Here is a 19,968-nt window from a genome sequence, read left to right on the forward strand (position 1 = left end):
AGTTACATATAATTTCACAAAAAGTATTTACGTATATAGAAAATTCTTAATAAAGTATCATTATCTTTGTTGGTACTTGAAATGTAAAGAGTTTCTTAGTATATAATTCTGAAGTATAGCAGTATATCAAATTGAATTTTATTCTTTTTTAATTTTAAATGGAATTGAACTATTGCGTTATTTGGCTTTTGACAACTTTATTAGACTAAAATAAGGTTTCATTATGTCTCAATCAACCTGAATTTAATATATTGATATTACTTAATCATGATCAGAATCATTTTGGAATTCTTGTTTTCTTAAGTTATGATATAGTTGATTTATTACTATAAAACAAATTTAAAGTAGTCATGGATAAACTACAGATAACTATTACAGTATTTGTTCTTAAAAAAAAACATACATTCTAATAAGAATACATAGTAAAATTAATATTGCATATCTAATAAGATATCTTCATTTCTACTTCCCTGTGATTGAAATCCAATTTCTTCTAATTATTTTCTCTGCTACTGCATGGGCCTCAAATCATCCATAAATATATAAACTATTGTCTCCCTCCTTTTCCTATGCCTTCGAGGTATAACAGGTAAATGTGATATTCACTGCATATTTGGGAGGTCCAGTGTTAAAATCCTGATTGAGGGCATTGTGGATTTCTTTAGTTTCCTAAAATTGAAAAATTCTAAACGAATCTGTAAGTCTTGCCTGAACTAAAAAGGGGTAAATAATAAATTTGTCATCACCAGGATTAGGCAACCGAATCCCCTAATCCCCAGTCGCCCTTTAAAAGGGAGATTATGTAAGTGTTTTCTCCCTCCTTTCTCTATACCTTCAACTGGAAGCACATTTGACACATATTTGGGATGTTCGAAGTTTAAATCCTGGCAAGGGCATTGCAGATTTCTTCAGTTTCCTGACACAAAAAATAAATTCTAGTGGCTCTACAAATGATTAAGATTAGTGTGCAGCCAATTTGTCGAAATCATAGACTGAATGTCAGTTCATGTTTGCTTTGCCATGATGGGTCAGATCTAGTGTTCGCCTGACACAAAGTTCAGCAGTTAGAAGGGAAAGTTCTTATTGGTAGTTTGGGAGTGCGTGTCTTTGTTAGTAAGATGAAAACAGCACTACATGGCTGAATCCATTGTGAAACTTATTGAGCTCATTGTTTGAATGCATTGACGGAAGGAATAGTTAATTAAATATTTTTTTTTTTTAATTTTCAGAACCTGGCACAAAAGCTAGGAAAGAAATACACGAGGAATTGTGGTGTGTTAACTGAATAAAATTCATTCTTCAGTAAGTTTTACGAATTGATTGATTTTAATGAATAAGGTTTTAAATGATCAAGTAGGACTGAAGAATGGAAATAATATGTGTGGAGAGAAACACCCAGTACCCATCCCCCTTTCTATATGACTTAATAACTCAGTGACTTTATATCTGTATTGATTGTTAATTTCTTTTGCCAATGTTTTTTCATTTATTAGTTTACTTTCTATTAATATTTGTATATAATATATATTGATTGCATGAATTTAAACTTCTTGTATTTATCAAGTTATATGCTATTACACTTTGTGATAAATCTTTGTCCTTTAGAAAAAATGTCTTGATTATGAAGGAAAACTTCATGAAGTTGATTTCAGAGCTACTAGGGAGGAATCACGATGCATGATGATGCAGTTGAGAAAAGAGGAAGTAAGATTAAGATTATTATGCCCATTAAAAAAATATTTTGAATGGTTTTTGTAAATGCGAAGTTTAGTTTTCCTTATAATCCCCATAGAGCAGAAAAAGCAAGTTAATAAAATGTTCATTATGCATTAGTAATTTAACTGTGAAAAATTCTTACATTTGCAAGAAACATTTGTTAAGATATCTGTAACTAATGTTTTCTGAGAGCTAATTAAAATGTTTAATTCTTGTTTCTTCTGATGCAAAATTTATAATCACTAAAATAAATACATTTTGCTTTGTAATTGCTCCTTAAATTTTTAAAAATGTTTAAATTTGTTCGAAAATGCACATAGAAAAGTCATCTGAGTAAGTGAATTCTTCCTTTTATATCTTCTTAAATTTTGTAATACTTAAAAATTCTTCAAGCTGTCTGTATTAAAGGTAACTGAGATATATTATTTGAATTTTAATTGATTTGTTTAAATGAAAATTCACATCATTTAAATATGAAATATAAATCCAAAATTCTTTCTTTTGAGAATTCAGAGGATGTCAGTTATGATATTATAAGCTATCTTCCTTTAACTTAAATGGACACCTTTTTTTGTTAATATCAGTATCAGATGTTTATATTCTTAACTTGAATGTTAAAAATTTTACTTATTATAATTTTTATTAATTTACTTATTATAATTTTTATTAATTATTATAATTTTTATTTTATTATTATAAAAATATCATTATTTATTATGTTTATTTATTCTAAAAATATTATGTATATATTGGGAGAAAAATAAGTCTCTGCCATTTTCTATCAAAAATTGGGCATTTATTGTGAAAGAAAGGTACATTATGTTTTATTCAAAGTATTTCCATCGCTAGTCACTTCCCACCTTTCTGACATCATATGGATACCGCATCAGAAGAATACTTCATCTTTCGAAACTATTCACAAATCAACCCAATTTTTGGACTTTTCACATGATCTGAAGCACTGATCAGATGGGCCATGCGTCTTCAATTGAATAGTAGTCAGAAGGAGCAATGTCTGGTGAATACAGTGGGAGGAGGAAAACTTCTCATTTGAGTGATTCCAAGCAGGTTTTGACTGGCACTGCAACATGTGGACTAGCCTTATCATGCAGGAGAATAATTTTATCATGCCTGAAGTAGTAGTGGGCGCATTTTTCTTTGAGTGCTCGGCTGAAAGCTCAGTAGAGAACCCCTGTAATGGTTTCACTGGGTTTGAGCAACTCATCATTACACACCACTAATTTGATCTCACCATATACACAACATGATTTTCTTTTCATAAATATTCAGCTTGGCTGTCAATGTTGAAGCATGGCCAGGTGGTCCCCATGATTTCTTCTTTGGGTTATTCTAATGGTTCCATGTTTCATCTCTAATGATTATACGATGCAAAAAACTCTTTAGTTTATGCCTGGCAAGCAGCATTTCATGTTTAAGAAATAGGCCTTCAAGGTTTCTCGGCTTTAGTTCACATGGAACCAAATTTCCTTTCTTTTGAATCATTCCCAATGATGTAAAATGATGTGAATTGTTGTTGAGTAGTTCTACTTGCATTTGGCATGAATTGTCCTCCAATAATACAGTACAAAAACCGTAATCTGGACGTCCATTATCTGGAATGATCTATAATCCGAACCTCAAAGCCACAAGCTTACGCATGTGCATTTAATGCACGCGTCCGCTACGCATGCGCGTAAAGCATTTACCCATGCGCACTTCCGATAGTGAAGAAAGTGACAGAGAAATTGAAAACGAAAAAATTTCGATTGACAAGTTAGTCGGTATTCTCGACACAGCAATTACAGGACTTGAACAGTGGAACTTTGTAACTGAACAAGAAATTATGTCTGTTTATAGAATTAAAGAGAAAGTATTAGCACCAAAAAAAAAAAAAAAAAAAAAAAAAAACAACGAAGCAACTTAAACAACTTACATTGAAAGAAATGTTTAATAAAGTAAACAAATAAATATTAAGCTTTTCTTTGTAAATTTCGATACCCTTTAGATCATAATTACTCTTTATTTCATAAATTACGGTTTCATATTTTTAATTGTATAATTACTGCATGCCATCTTACCAGATTTAAATTGATGATCTGTAATCCGGAATCACCGAAGTCCTGACAAGTCCGGATTACAGACTTTGTACTGTACTATATATAAATTCTGCATCTTTGTGCACTTTCGTCCTTCCGCTACGTTCTTTGTCTTCAGTGTCAAATTCACAATTCTTAAACTTTTGAAACAACTTATGACAACTTCTCTCGCTTAAGGCAGCCTCACTATATGCTTCTACAAGCAATCGCTGTGCCTCAACTGCAGGTTTCTGCAAATTAAATAAGTAAATCAAAAGTTCATGCAAATGAAGTTCATTTGGCCCAAAACATTTTCACGCAAAAAACAAATGTGATGCTGATACAAAATCGCGATGCACAACCTTATTATAAGACATTTTATATCAGGCAATTTTAACCATAACTTACTAGTGGCCCCATTTTTTGTCAAATGGTGGAGACATATTTGTACTTCTTCACCCTCTTTTTTTTTTTTTTTTTTTTTTTTTTTTTGTGTGTGTGTGTGTGTGTGCCCAAAAAAATTTATTCTTTTTTTAACTTATGTTAAAAATTCACAATATTCTCTTTAGCTTTCGTTTAGAATATATTTTAAGAATGTGAATATTCATCATTTATATGCGTTGGTTTATTTTCAGTGACAATATGTCATATTTTTAATCTATTAAGTGGAAATTGAAGAGAGCAAATCCCTTAAATAAAAGAGAAAAAAAAAATTTTTTTTTGTTTCAAAAATTTAACTATTTCATACCTGTAGTCATTCTGCAGTAATTTTTGCTAATTTATTATTCTTTTTTGTATGTAGTACTTTGCTGTGTGTAACACTATTACAGAATAAGCTTCTTGAATTAAGTTGCCTTCGTATTTTAATTCAGCTCGCACAAAATACTGAAATAGTCCACGAGGGAAAAAATATCTTTGTTCACTTATTGAAGTAAAACACAATTTTTCACTTGGTATCCCATCCCTAGAAAAGCTATAATTTGCAATATACTTATTTTGAAATATGCTATCTGTTTTAGAATGCATCATAGTGCATATAATGTAGTATTGCTGAAGGAAAATGCTGACATTCAGGTGCATTCAAATGCAGTGTTATGGTTTATGAAATCATCTGCCTCTTTTGGTACTTATTTATCATCCCACAGACTGTGAAAATGTCACTGCGCAACGTGATTTCATGCCAGTTATGGATAAGTGTGATGTAACGGCATGCTCTTAACATTTGTGCTTTTGACTGATGTAATCCGGATTGTTTCTCAATTAGTCACATTTTATTTTTATGATCATATATGTAAATTAACTCTTAGTGCTGCTTTTTGTTTTCCTCCCATTTTGAGAAAAATAGTTAAGATTTGGAGCCAGCCTTCTACAGAACAGCAAGCAGTGGATTATTTTCAAACTAATGTGATCCTACCCTTAAAAAAGTGTATATTAATGAACACAATATGGTCAGCTGTGTATGAATGGCAAAACAGTAGATTGGAACAGTTACCTGCAGAAGTTTTGTACTGATAGTGTTCTAAGCAGAGAGCACGTTAAAATTGAAGGGGGCCTAATAAATAGTAGCATTTGATGTAATCCTTTTTCTTAAGCGTGGTTGAATATTGATTATTTATTGTACAAAAACATTATACGAGAAATGCTGAGGATGAGTATAGAGAAATTAGAAGATAAGAAAAAAGATTATTCAGAATGAAGAAGAAAGTATATTGGAAGAGCTTTCATAAGGAAGAATTATTTCATAAAGAAACAGAATATCTCAGATCTCAGTGCTCTCCTTAAATTCTAAAAATTTTGTCATCTCTTAATTTTGTTGCTTGATGCTTCTCTAAATTAAAAAAATTTTGTCTTCCCTAAATTCTGCTGCCCAGTGCAGCCATACAAGCTCTGGCACTTGTTCTGAGTTTATGTGAACAACAAATCAGTTATTCTTAATTCAAATACCACTAAATGTAATCTTTTGGCTTATGAGTTTAATTAACAAAATCCATTTTTAGCATATGGAAAGAAATTTTTGTTAAATTTTTCCTTGGCAGCATTTCTTAGCACATTAAAATGTTTTTCACTCGTCAACTTTTCCTTAGTGCACTTAAATCTGTAATCATCACCAAGCATAATATCAACATAAAAAGTTACCATATTACTAATATAAAAAAAATGTTTAGACATCGCTGCATGTGTCATTACTCAAATTGTCATGTGTTGATAAGCATGCGGTAATGAAAGCAAAATATAATAAATGATTCACCAGTTTGGCACCAGAGATATAAAATATTAGCAAGTGTAAAATCAACGATGAATGTTTCAGTTTGAGATGTATGCTAGATGTGCAGCTACAAAGCCAAATTATTGATCACACAGATTTATACTAAAATGATTATTTCTTCAATAATGAGGTATTCTGTTTAGTGCCAAAAATTTTGAATTAATGAAATTAAGAATTGGGAATCTCCACATATTTTATTATCGGGGGAGTCAAATGTGCACACCCCAAAAAAATTCTTAAAAAATTTTTTTTTGAGGAAAAGTATAGATGTTATGCCAAAATGGGAGAAATTTTCATGTATTATTAGGAATTGAACTGAATTATCATGAGCTGTATTCATTATTGCTTCATTATTTCATTTAATATTTAATCATCTCCTGTTTTCAGGTCAAGCCAACATGTTTAATTATGAAGTGTAAAACATCCAATGTGTATGAAGTGCTTGTAGATTCAAAATGGCTTTCTTGTCAGTATAGAGATAAGGTAAATATTACTGTTGTTTGTAACTTATTAACACTTGCGTGTTTTGCCATTCTGTTTAAAATTTGAACAATTTATGATTTTATATTATAATCATAGATAAAATGTATTATTTTTATTCATGCATATTTTTTAGGTTCAAATAAGTAATATAACTGTATACTGCCCACAAGACCTTAAATTTTGTCGTTTTGAAGAACCATTTATGAAAGCTAGAATATGTCTTCCTAGTGAAAAGTTTAGTAAGTAACAAACTTAGTAATGATATATAATCATAACTCTTTTTTGGCATATTCTCACATAACCAAGACTTGCTATCCATTATCAGCAAATGTCTACTAAATGGGAGTATAGTGGCATGGTACTTCTAGATTATTCATTAATAGGGGATGTCTGTTAAAGGGAAGTAGCTGTTGGTGAAGGTTCAGCTGCATATGCATAAGCATGTTACTTTTGTGAATCCGTTAAACTTTGAAAAATATAATTTAATGTATTTATGTTTGATTTCAATTATAGATGATTTATTATGATCTCATATTAAAAATTGTTTGTTTGCTGTCATTTATTGTCAAAAAATACAATATATATATATAAGGCATGTTCAAATGAAAGCGATTTGAAGGGCCGCATGCAAAAAGTTTGTGCTGGATTTTTGTGAAATAAACACGATAATGAAGCTGTATGTACCACGCATGCCTATGCAGAAGGAGATGTGTGCTAACTTCAGTCGTAAGGACGTAGTATTCATTCAAAAATGGCTGGTGTGGATGCAACTGCAATGGAAACAGATCAGCGAGCCGTAACCAAGTTTTTAACACCGGAAGGGTGTAAGCCGGTGGACATTCATCGAAGAATGGTGGCTGTGTACAGAGACGTGTGTTGAAGCCCGCGGTGACAAAGTGGGCGAGAATGTTTGGCGAAAGTCAGCAGGAGACAATGGATTTGCAGCGGCTCAATCAGGCGACACGGTTGTAACAGATAAGCTGATTGTAGACATTCTCAGGGCAATCAAGGCAAATTGTTGTCGAAACATTTGTGACGTTGCAAATGAGTTGAAAACGTTTCCATCAGTACTGTTCACAATATTGTCAGCAACTTTCTTAGCAAGTATCGAAAAGTTTTTTTTGCCAATGGGTACTCCGCATACTGTCTGATCACCACAAGAAACAGCGAATGGGTCTCAGTTTACAGCATTTGGTGCACTACACTGCTGACGCTGACGACTTTCTGCAGCACATAGTAGCAGGAGATGAAGCCTGGTGTCATCATTTCTAACCGTAAGGGAAGTCCATCAGCATGCAATGGAAACATCCCGATTCACCTAGGCCCCAAATGCTGGAGAAATGTTGTTGATGACATTTTTTGACATTCAGGGTCCCTTGTTTAATCAGCCGCACGTCTTCATCAATGCCTAACGGCACATCGAAACGCTTGATAAGCTGTGTAAGGCTATCAAAAGCAAACGTCCAGGTATGGTGTCATCCTTCTGCACGACAATACAAGGCTGCATGTCGACCGGGTGTATGTCGAGGCACTGGCCGTAAAAAGTGGGAAGTTTTGGAACATTCAGCTTACAGTCCAAATCTGTCGCCTTGCGACTATCACATCCTTGGACTGCTCAAGGAAAGCCTAAAGGGTCAATGCTTTCAGTCTGATGAGGATGTAAAGGCTGCAGTTATGAACTGGTTCCATGATCAACCGACATCATTCTTTGAGGATGGAATTCGTAACCTTCCCAAGCAATGGGACGCCTACCTTAACGCAATGAGTGATTTTTTTTTAACAAACACTGTATGCATTTCAATCATTAAATATTGCTGTTCCTATCTATGTTATCTGATCATTTCTGTCGCTACACATCTCATGGATACACACCTCGAATCACTTTCATTTGAACGTCCCTCATAGTTATGATTTGACTATTTCATTTGAACGCCCCTCATAGTTCTTATATTTTTGTTAGCCCCCCTCATTTGCTTTATTATTGTATTTACTTGAATATAAGACCTAGTTGATTCTACATTTAAGGTTAAATTTTAAGATATCAAAGCATAAATGAATATTTGTCTTGCAATCTTAGTTTTTCTGCCCCCTTCTTCCTTCAAAATGCTTTTGAAATAATAATAGTACTATTACATTTGGCCAAGGACATTCTGATTGATATATTGATAGCTATATGTTTTCAGGCATACCAGTAAACTAGTAAAGTGAATGCAGGCTTAAACTGATATCACACATCTAGGCATAGCTATTATAATTAGTGCAGTTATACAATTTATAAGTACTGTACCTGTATTGTTTATGTAGTATTTAAATAGTGTAATTATTTACATTATATAATAATTGAACTTTTCTTTATGCAATTTCATTTATGTAAATATTTAATTATAAGATGCTACCACATTTTAGAACAAAATGTAACAACTTTTAGAACAAAAATAAAAGTACAGTGAAAGCCCAACTAATCAGACTATTTTAAAATAGTTTCTTTATGAAAAACTATGCAAATGAGAGATTCTTTATGAAAAATTATGCAAATAAGAGATTTGTAAAGGCGTTATAAAACTCATATAACACTTCTGCTCATAATCCTGCTTGTAACATCTAAAATATGAATACTATTACATGACTCTCTTTGTGAAAATGTTGCTTACACATTGCCTACACACAAATAACATTGTAGCCATAATATTATTCCTAGAATTAATCCTTGGAACTGATATGAGCATACGTGGGACCTGTGTCACTATGCACCAAGATGCTTAAAGTGCGCTCAAATGCACAAAACCTACCTTTGCAAAACATCTAAAGAAAAAGATCCACTAATTTGTGTCCTTTGCGGACAGGATCATGTATCTTCTTATCATGGGTGTTGCAAAAACCCAGAAAACATCAAAAGAAAAAACACGAAAAGAAATAAAAAGGAATTCAAAGAAATCTGAATTTAAACTTAACGCAGAAGAGTTTCCAAAACTCCCAAGCAGTAATCAGCAGAAAATCCCTGACACACCCTCATGGACAAACTCCAATCAAAAAGAGCCAAGTTTCTTTAAATGGATTAAAACCCAATTCATGCAAATTAAGTCATTTTTTAACAAATTTAAGGCTGCTAAAACCATTATGGAAAAATTAGAGGTCGGAATGACCGCTTTTGATTATTTCACGAACCTAAATTATGAATTTTAAGTCTCAAAATTACAATCCTAATCTGATTTCAACTACTGCAAGTTTTCTTGAAGTTTCTTATTTTAATGCAAATGGAATGCTCAAACAAAAGTATGAATTTATCAGCTACTTAAACTCCCATGGCATAGATGTCATGATGCTCAATGAGACACACCTTATTCCCAGCAATAGATTCCAAATTCCTGGATATAACATTATCAGAAAAGATAGAGAGCACAACAGTGGCGGCGACACTGCAATCCTCACCAAGAATCATATAAAACATACATGCTTTGATGTAAATAACACTGGTAATATCGAAAATTCGGCGGCACTAATTTATACAGGGTTCAATGAACCTTTTCTGTTTATCTCAGTCTACAACCCTCCCAGCAGCATTCTGAATTTTAATGATCTTAATTCTTTAACAAATTCTCACTACCCCACCGTAATCGTCGGGAATCTCAATGCTAAACATAATAATTGGAGCTGTAATATCAATAATAGAAATGGGAATTTTACTTCGTAATCTTTTCAACACTTGTAAACAATGGAAACACTCCATAGTTATTATGCTACTCAAACCGGTGAAAAACTCAAATGAAGTTGCATCTTACCGCCGATCAGTTTACTCCCCCCTATCAGCAAGGTTTTCGAGAAAATAATTAACGACAGACTAAATCCATATATTGAGAAAATTCATAATCTGGACAAACAACAGTTTGGTTTTAAATCTGGTCACTCGACCACTCACCAAATTTTTAACTTAGTTGAATTTATCGCTGGAGAATTCCATGAGAAGAATGAAGTCGCTGCATGCTACCTCGATTTTGAAAAAGCTTTCGATTGAGTGTGGCATGCAGGACTTTACAAGTTAGCTAAATTCTCTCTTCCAAATAGCTTTCTGAAACTTATGATTTCTTAGCTCGAAGAAAGGACATTTCATGTTAGATGCAACGATGCTCTTTCTCTGATGAAAAATATTCAAAGAGGTTTACCACAAGGATCAGTAATCTCACCAAGAAATTTCAACATTTATGTGTATGACATGTCAAACCCGGAAAATTCAAAAATCCTCAAATATGCGGATGACGCTGTAATTCTAACTAATTCTCTTAATCCTCAGCACGCAATTGATAAATTGAGACATCATGTTAAAATAATAGATTATTGGTGCAAAATCTGGAAGATTAAACTCAATCCTGCCAAGTGCTGCATAGTTCTTTACGGGCGCTACAAAAAATATTTCCCCGTGGATATCGACATTAGAATTAACAATAATCTTGTCCCTACTGCAAACTCTTACAAATATCGTGGAGTTCTCATTGATAGTCAACTCACCTCCAAGAACATATAAATTACATTACCAATAAAGCAAATGCTGCATTTATGGTGATTTACGGCTTAATCGGACGAAAATCAAAATTGAATTTAAGAACAAAGCGTACGCTTTACCTGACATTAATAAGACCCATCTTACTGTACGCCATCCCGGCGTGGGCAGCTGCGAGTAAAACTAACAGAAGAAAAATCAGCATCCTTCTAAATAAAGAACTGCGTTCTATTACAAGTGCCCCATGGTTTGTGCGGAACACGACAATTTATAATGACTTAAAAATCCAGGATCAAATCCTCATCACAGCTCATAATTTTTTCAACAGCTTAAGTAATTCACCCTATGAGGCAATCAAAAATCTTGCAAATTATGATCCTACCGTAGAAACCACGCTCCATTCATCACAATCCCAAGTGGTGAATTTGTATATAGTGTAAATATTTATTCTTATTTTCATCTTATTTTAATTACTACTTGTGTATGTAAAGACTGTGCTCTACAAAGCTTTGACTATGTTTGATTAAGAAAGGACTTTATTGTTTGGCATAGCCAAATGGACTTTGTGCACGATTTACAAAAACTTTGAAAGTTTCTTATTGGACCATGTGATCTCCTGCCCACTTCTGCCAATTTCCGATAGAATTGCTTCTCAAATACAAAATATTCAACTTGTGATAATTTTTCCAAGCTTTATTTCACTTCCTACAGATGAACTGTTACCATATTTAGTGTTTAATAATCGGAATTAGTTATTTATCTTTGATTAATGTGATTTTATGCTTATGGAAATTCTGACTAATGTTATTGCGACACTCAGTCACGTGATTTGAAATTTCCTCTCTCGTATCTGCTGCTCAGTTAGGAACTCTCAGTCAGTCAACGCATGCATCGCTCCTAGCACCTACTCAAATATTTCTGCATGGATTTAAATCCAGTTTTACTCTGTATAAAAGATGATTTTGGACTTTGTCCAACTGACTGCCTTCCCTAATGACTTGCCACTTAGACTATTTTCGCCTTCGGGCACGGTGCTCATGCACCCTCGATTTATTGAAAAAAATTATGAGAGGCCAAATGGTCCACCTGAGATATTAGTAAAAACTCTTAGTAGTTGGAACTAAAGATGAAACTGGCGATTCCAGATTCCTTGGAACTGGACACTCTTGTTGGTACTTTATTTGTTGAACCATTTCCTACATATAAAAACTCGCCAAATAATATAGTTTAGTGTTAATAATGGATAAGTTGACAGCATGAAATAAATAATCATAGGATCTTTGCTATGCTTTATTATAAACACGATTAACTCTGAATATTTTGGGTTTAGTTTAGTAAAGGATACAACTTCACTACTATTTCTCTGTCTTTCCTCCAATTTGGGGGAGGGAATTAAATTTGTGACTTATTTTCTATGGAACAGCATGCAATGGTGTATTTTCAAAGTTACAGGATTCTGGCATTAAGAAAAATGGTATTAATGGGCTTTATATGCAATTTTATTTGGAAATGGATAAACAGTGGTGATGCAGCATAGAAAATTATGATAAGTGATTTAAGTTTTTTATATTCTATGTCCATAATTTGTATCTGTTATGGTAACTAAATGAAGAATAATCTGTTTCTTCAAAATTTTTCTGCTATGGTTGGTGTAAATTTTGGGATAGGGAACTGTGCTAACTTTCATGGATGATGATATTTCATAATCCATTATATGCTATTTTTGTATGTTTATGGCTTACAAAAGTATGTTGGCTTTTATGCTTGAAATCTCCCCTCTACTTAATTTTTAATGTATGCTTTTGATAACAACAAAAAAAAGTGTCTTTTTTTATAATTTTAGACTGAAATTCTTTTCTTCCTCTCATTTGGCTTTTCTAATATCAACTGCAATTTTTATACATTCAACTACCAGAAATTTTCACATATTCACAGGGTTCGTAGCGATCCTTACAAGTGCTTATAAGTTCTTATATTTGAAAATAAAATATAAAAGCCCTTATAGATGCTTACTTTTTCTCTAAAGCACTTATTTTTTTTGTTTTGAGTGCTTATTTTTTGCTTTTAGTGCTTTTTTTTTTAAACAAACGCAGATTTTTTCCTTGTACCAAAGCCGAAACTAAATAAACAACTTTTCTTCCTTATATGGAACATCAGATGGTGAATTATACTCCCAGAAATAGCTTTTTGCCCCTTCTCTGCATTAACATAACCTTTGGTGCACGCAAGTACAGACAGGTGCACGTCGTTCTATTGGTCAAAGAATTGCGAAAGCGGTAGGAAATTCCGATTCATTCCATATTCTTTTGCTGCCACTCACTATTACACTTGTTTAAATTTCTATCAAGATTTTAATAATTTACATTCTTGTTCTGCGTGGTCAGTTCATATTCGCATTTATTATGATCGGTATGCTTATATTATGAGCATATGTATGAATATTTATAATAATATTTTTGCAGTAACTGCTGAAGTATAGATAAATTTCAAAAATGGGTAAGTGTGTTTTAACAGTTTTCTAAGGAATAATATTTGGAATGGCATAAAAAAAGTGAAAGTAATCGAATAGTCAAAATATTTGTTTTTCCAATGCATTATAGAGTACGGAAGTTGGGGGTTCTCCCCTTTCTCTACAAAGTCTCGAATATTGAAACCATTACAGTTCACAGCAAAGCAAGCACTGGACTTCTTTTTTTCTTTTCTTTTCTTTTCTTTCTTTTTTTTTTTTTTTTTTTTTTTTTTTGTCACTTTTTAATCTGGATTGAATAGGACGAAATGTTCTGTGATCCAAAAGCGAAGAATGATTCTATTCTGGAAATTTAACAAAGTCTGTTCAAAATTAGAATGAAAAACACCCCACATTGGTAAATCTCTTTATTAATCAATATGAGTATGGTAGGGATATCGCGCGGAGCGCTACATGTCCTGCTCAATGATAAATATGCTACATGGGCGCATGACGGTGAAAAACGGACGAAGCAAAGGGGCTTTTCCTTTATTTAGTTATTTATTCTCCAAATACCAGCAGTTGTTGATTCCAATTGCATAATACCGCGTGCGGAAGAATTAAGACGCACACATTGCACAATAACGTTTGCGATATTTCGCAGAGATAAGAGTTTTACTGTGCTTGCTAAGCAGATTATTTTTCAGTTCCATTGGGCTACTTTTTATATGAAGCACATATCGAAATGTCAAAAGCATTATTTAGCTGAAAAATCTAAAGAAAAGCTACAATCTACCTCCTTCTACTTTTACCAATTACTCTCGACTATCCGGAATTTTCAGAAAGTTCCTTTTTTTACTTATTTTTACTTAAATTACTTTGCTTGCAATATATGTTGAGAAAAAACTGTTATACAATGAAAATTTAAGAAATGTTCAGAATTTTGATTTAAATTATTTAAATATTAATATGAGTGGAAAAATAAATTGTATTTATTTTAAGGTGCCAAGCGAATATAATAAATATGGCTTATTATTATTTATTTTCTCAATTTTGAACTGAAATTTCATCATTAAATCTTGTAATATAATTTAGTTCTTGTAATATAATTAGTAGTTTTTTTTTTTTACTCTCATTGTAAACTAGTTCTGTAAATTGAACTGTTATTTAAAATTAAAAAAAAGAATGTGATTGTTTCCATGTTTGAGTAATGCTCATTCTCTCTTAATAAATACTGAATTTCTCATGTTTTAAATTACAAATCGAATTCTTCTTTTAAGGTTATGAAGTTGTGTATAATGTAATTAGACAGTTGCTTCTTTTCTTTTCTTTTTTTTTTTTTAAATGTGCTTATAGGTGCTTATTTTTTTAAGTAAAATGTGGCTACGAACCCTGTATTCAACTTTCAGCATTTCTTCAACTTTCTGGGTAGTTGAGCTTTTACTGTAGAACAATAAAGGGAGACTTATTTTTGAGTAAATACAATAATGTTCTATAAAGTGCATGTTTTAATGTCACTAACTTTTTTTTTCTCGTTTAGTTATACCTATCCGAATATATTTTACAAGACCTACATTTGATGAACTTTTATCTGGAAACAATTTTAAGAATTTCAAGGTTAGCACTCTATGGACTCTTGCTTCCAAACTTGAAATTCCTATGAACTATATTGTTAATGCAACACTATCTGTGTTCAAACAGATCTACTTAGATTTTTCTATCTGTCCTCCAAAAGCTACGGCCGATGAAGAATTAGGAATACTTATAACAAAAGTTCAAACATTTCTTTCAAACAGTGTTTTCATGCATGTCCTACAAGGAAGTGAAGATCTTGCTGTATCATCAAATATGATCATGTAAGTTTTTCTTATTTATCTTTTATCAATGCCTATGTTTATACAGTACAAAGTCCGAAATCCAGACTCGTCGGGACTTCAGTGATTTCGGATTTTTCTGGCTATTAGATCATCAGTTTAAACCTAGTAAGATGGCATGTCGAAATTATAAAATTAAAAATAAGAAATCGTGATATATGAAATAATAAGGTCTTTATAATCTAAAGAGTATCAAAATTTACACACAAAAAAAGCTTACTATTTATTTGTTTACCTTATTAAACATTTCTTTCAATGTAAGTTGTTTAAGTTGCTTCATTTTTTGTACTAATACTTTCTCTTTAATTCTGTAAACAGACATAATCTCTTGTTTAGTTACGTTGTTGAAGTCCTGTAACTGCTGTTTCCAGAATTCTGACTAACTTGTTGATGGAAATTTTCTCGTTTTCAGTAACTTCTTTGTCACTTTCTTTACACAATTCAGGCTTAATTGTCTCTGCACGATAGAAGCAAGATAAAATTTAATGGAAGAACTTGTCGTTGGTCGCCAAGCTCATGATGCGTAGCCAAATATGTATAGTGAAGGATAGCTAAATTTGATGATGATAGCCGCTAATTTTAAAGGTTTTTAGATATCGCAAAACAAAGGTAAAATTTTCCAATTAATGGATTTTGGAAAGAAATGTGGAGAAGCGGTATAAATGAAGATGATATAAAAGAAGATTTTCATTGTGATTACAATGTTTCTCAATCATCAATCAATTAATGAATGGCGAAATCTGAAGTATGGTTCTAGATCCAGAAAATACCGCTACTGATAGTCCAAAATTTGGACGTCCATTTTCTGGAATGATCTAAAATTCAGGCCTCAAAACCACCAAACATGTTTTTCTCATAGGCTTTATGCATGCGCATTTGATCCCCCTCCCTGCATAATAAAACATCTGGAGAGTCCTGATTCCCAATTTCACTTTGACACTAAATAAAATATCTTGCTTTTGAAGAAACAATCATTTTAGCATAAATTTGTACGATCAGTAATTTGGCTGTGTTGCTGCGTATCTGCTTGGCACACATCTCAAACTGAAAAATTCCACATAGATACATTGTTGATCTGATGCCAACCTAGCAAATCATTATTTATTACACTTTCCTTTCATTGATGCATGTTTATCAAAACATGACATCTTGAGTAATGACTCATGTAGTGATGGCTAAACAATTTTTTATGTTAATAATTGAATAATAAAGGAGTATGGTAACCTTTTATGTTGACATTGTGCTTGCCGATGATTACAGATTTAAGTTAAATGTACTAAAAATGTTGACGAGAAAAAATTTACCAACATTTTCTTTCCATATGCTAAAAATAGATTTTGTTGATGATACTCATAGACCGAAAGATTACATTTAGGGCTATTTGAGTTAAGAATAACTGATTTGTTATTCACATAAGCCCAAAACCAGTGCCAGGGCTCATATGGCCGCACCAAGTCGCAGAATTTAGGACCCACAGAGACTGCATCAAGCGGTAAGATATCTAGGCCCTCAATAAGTATATCTGGGAATTTATTTATTTATACAGAACTCAGATAAGCCTTAAGCATTAGCAAGAAATAGACACAAGTATAATAAATAACTAAACTTATACAATTCAGGCTTAATTGTCTCTGCACGATAGAAGCAAGATAAAATTTAATGGAAGAACTTGTCGTTGGTCGCCAAGTTCATGATGCGTAGCCAAATATGTATAGTGAAGGATAGCTAAATTTGATGATGATAGCCGCTAATTTTAAAGGTTTTTAGATATCGCAAAACAAAGGTAAAATTTTCCAATTAATGGATTTTGGAAAGAAATGTGGAGAAGCGGTATAAATGAAGATGATATAAAAGAAGATTTTCACTGTATACTAAATTTAAAGAAATGTTTTTCAGTCAAACTGATTGATATAAATTGCTTCTTATAAATAAATAAAAATTATATGAAAATATGAAGTCATTGCTTGTAATATAATTACAACTTGAATCATTATTTCTTTAGATGCACATAAGAAGTTTTAGCATAATATTGCTGCTTGTACTGTTGCTACTTTAAGTTCTATCATATCCATTATTTTTTTTTTTTATTTATTCTCCCATAGTGTTAAACATAATTGCTTATATTAGTACTGAAATATTTCAACAGATCGTACTCATGTTCAATTTTATATATCTAAAGCTTTTGATGTTATTAATTTCAGGAACAACAAGTAAATAATTTCCCCTCCAAAAAAAACTAAAATTGATTAAAAAATTAATGCATATATATAGCTTCAAAAGATAAAGTAACGTTAATTTTAATTCTATCATTTATTTGTTTGCATTAAATTTAATTTAAAATAACTTTAAATTTGCTTTTTACGAATAGAGAAAGTTTGTTATATATATATATATATGTAATAATAAAATTCCATAATCAAGAATACACTTAAAATTCTAACTGTATGTTCTTTTCATTTTTAATGGCGACGTTCTCTTATTTGAAAGTACGTGGAATTAAATCCACAGCCCCGTAGTCAAGTTGTTTTTCCCGCCTTTTCTACACGTACAGTTTTAGAATGTTCTGGAGTTATTTAAAGCGAACTGTCTTTCTGGCGAAGCTGACGTCTTTTCTTGAAAGCTCCACCTTCCCAGAGGCTATAAAAGGACTTGCGAAAAAATATTGGGGCTTTTTCTTAAATGTCACGATGCAGTAAACTTCATACAAAAAGTTATTAGTAATTCTTTTTATTTACTCCGGATATCTGATTTTTGTAATTGCTATTTCTCCTGAATAATAATAAGTGGATCCTGTTTTTTAAACTTATCATCTGATTATTTAAGCTACGACTAAAGCTGATACATCACATATATATATATATATATATATAATGCATTTGTGTGATGCAGTACAGCAAAATTGTGATTAACTGGGGAGAATGTCTGCAGTTAATCCAGAAATGTAATACATTTCTGACATGTTAAAAATATAATCTGACAGCAGTTAAAAAATATGTAGAAGTATAAGGCAATAAATAGGAGTATAATATAAATATACAGGAGAATATTGCAATACAAAGCACATCTAAAGAGAAAACTAAACTCAGTTCTCTCAAAACTAAACAATTCACAACAACAGTAACTAAGCAACTAACTAAAATGCTCTTTTTCCTGCCTTTTATAGATTTCAACGGGTCGTGAGATATTTCTTTCTCATACTATCTGCTTTTGGAAATTACTGGAAAGCATTATGAGGATGAAATTATGGTTACAACTAACATAGTGGTCAATTACATTTATTCAATTTCAATATAAATTACCAAAATACCCATTTATTCAATGTTAAATGCACATGCTCCGGTATTTTTACTTTTCTGGCATAGCTTTCTCTTAATATTTGTCTCACAATGCATTGCATGGGGAAATACAACAATTTTAATTATAATTCTACTAAAATTATCTATCTAAATACAAAACTCATAACAGTGTTTATACTTTTATCATAATTAATTTTAAACTAAAGTAAAAGTTATATTTAATTGCATAAAATTAATTATGCATAAAATAAATTGTATAAGTGAGAAAGAAAGCGGTAGAAATTTATAAAAATAATCTATGATGGTTTTTAAAGCCTTTGTACTTTTTATATTTATTATATACTTCATATTTGTTTTTATATTTCAGAATTGATCCAGAAGATGTCATAACCTTTAGTGATTATAAAGGATTTCGACTGTTAGCTGTACCTGTAATTTGTGGAATTTTTGTAATTGCGACATTTATTGCTTCTGTAATGAGACTTTATCTGATTCAAAGGCACAGACCTCACTGAGCTATAGAGATGCAAGAAGGTACTCAAAATATCTTAAATTTACAACTTTCTGATTCATCATTGCATACTTAAAGTGGATAAATTTTCTGTAATAAGGACAGATTGATTTGTAAAAATAATCCATGTGTAAATATATATGTGTATATAAATTATTTTTATATGAAATTGTGACCATTAAAATCTATTTTTTTCTACCATTGAATATTGACATCTCTAAAAATAAGATATAATATTTATAAAAATATGAGTAAGAACAACTCTAAAATAAGTGAGAAGATAAGATAAACTCTGGGCATTCCTCTTTCTGTCAACTAAATGAAACTAAGAGTTCCCTTGTCCTGCCAAACCAGGCACAGGAATTCAGCCCTGCCTCCCACCTTGGAGAGAAAGACGCATTCCTTTTACGACGGTGATTGCTGTCAATGATCTGCTACCTGCCAGTCACACGCCGAAGGATATTACTCAGCATATCCGGGGTGCCACCCCCTGACAGTACCCATGACGCCTCCACGGGCTACTAGAGCCTTCAGCTTTAGGACTTGCCAGACCACTGCGCTGACCAATAAGTGATCTTTGGGAGGCCTTTAGAACCACTAGGTTCATAATCTGTATATCCCGGTGGCCGAAATTGCCTAGGTACAGATCCTAGCCAGTAGGTTCGCAAAGTTCTCTACGTCAACCCCCAAGGGGGGGGGATAAGTGAGAAGTATATTATGTAAATAATAATGTATAAATATATTTGCATTTAAGATATTTTTATATGATATCGGGACCAATATAAAATAGACTATTCACTAAATTG

General features: G+C 32.1%; 1 protein-coding gene across 6 annotated transcripts in view; it reads left to right on the forward strand.

The window, feature by feature from the left end:
- The window catches only part of LOC118198435 (ciliated left-right organizer metallopeptidase-like), a 73,693-nt gene extending 54,333 nt beyond the window's left edge, over nt 1-19,360 (forward strand). For 5 of the 6 annotated variants that reach the window (XM_085814151.1, XM_085814153.1, XM_085814154.1 and 2 more), the window contains 5 exons: nt 1,606-1,704; nt 6,445-6,540; nt 6,674-6,779; nt 15,022-15,337; nt 19,019-19,360. In XM_085814151.1, coding sequence (XP_085670277.1) covers nt 1,606-1,704; nt 6,445-6,540; nt 6,674-6,779; nt 15,022-15,337; nt 19,019-19,166 — 765 coding nt within the window. In that variant the 3' untranslated portion in view covers nt 19,167-19,360. Of the gene's footprint in view, nt 1-1,605; nt 1,705-6,444; nt 6,541-6,673; nt 6,780-15,021; nt 15,338-19,018 lie in introns of those variants that run through there. The other variant, XM_085814155.1, reaches the window with a different exon arrangement.
- The last annotated feature ends 608 nt before the right edge of the window (nt 19,361-19,968 follow it).

Source organism: Stegodyphus dumicola, chromosome 3 (assembly GCF_044657685.1).
Source record: "Stegodyphus dumicola isolate Sdum_Otavi_A_Nest chromosome 3, ASM4465768v1".
NCBI classification, from domain to species: Eukaryota; Metazoa; Arthropoda; class Arachnida; order Araneae; family Eresidae; genus Stegodyphus; species Stegodyphus dumicola.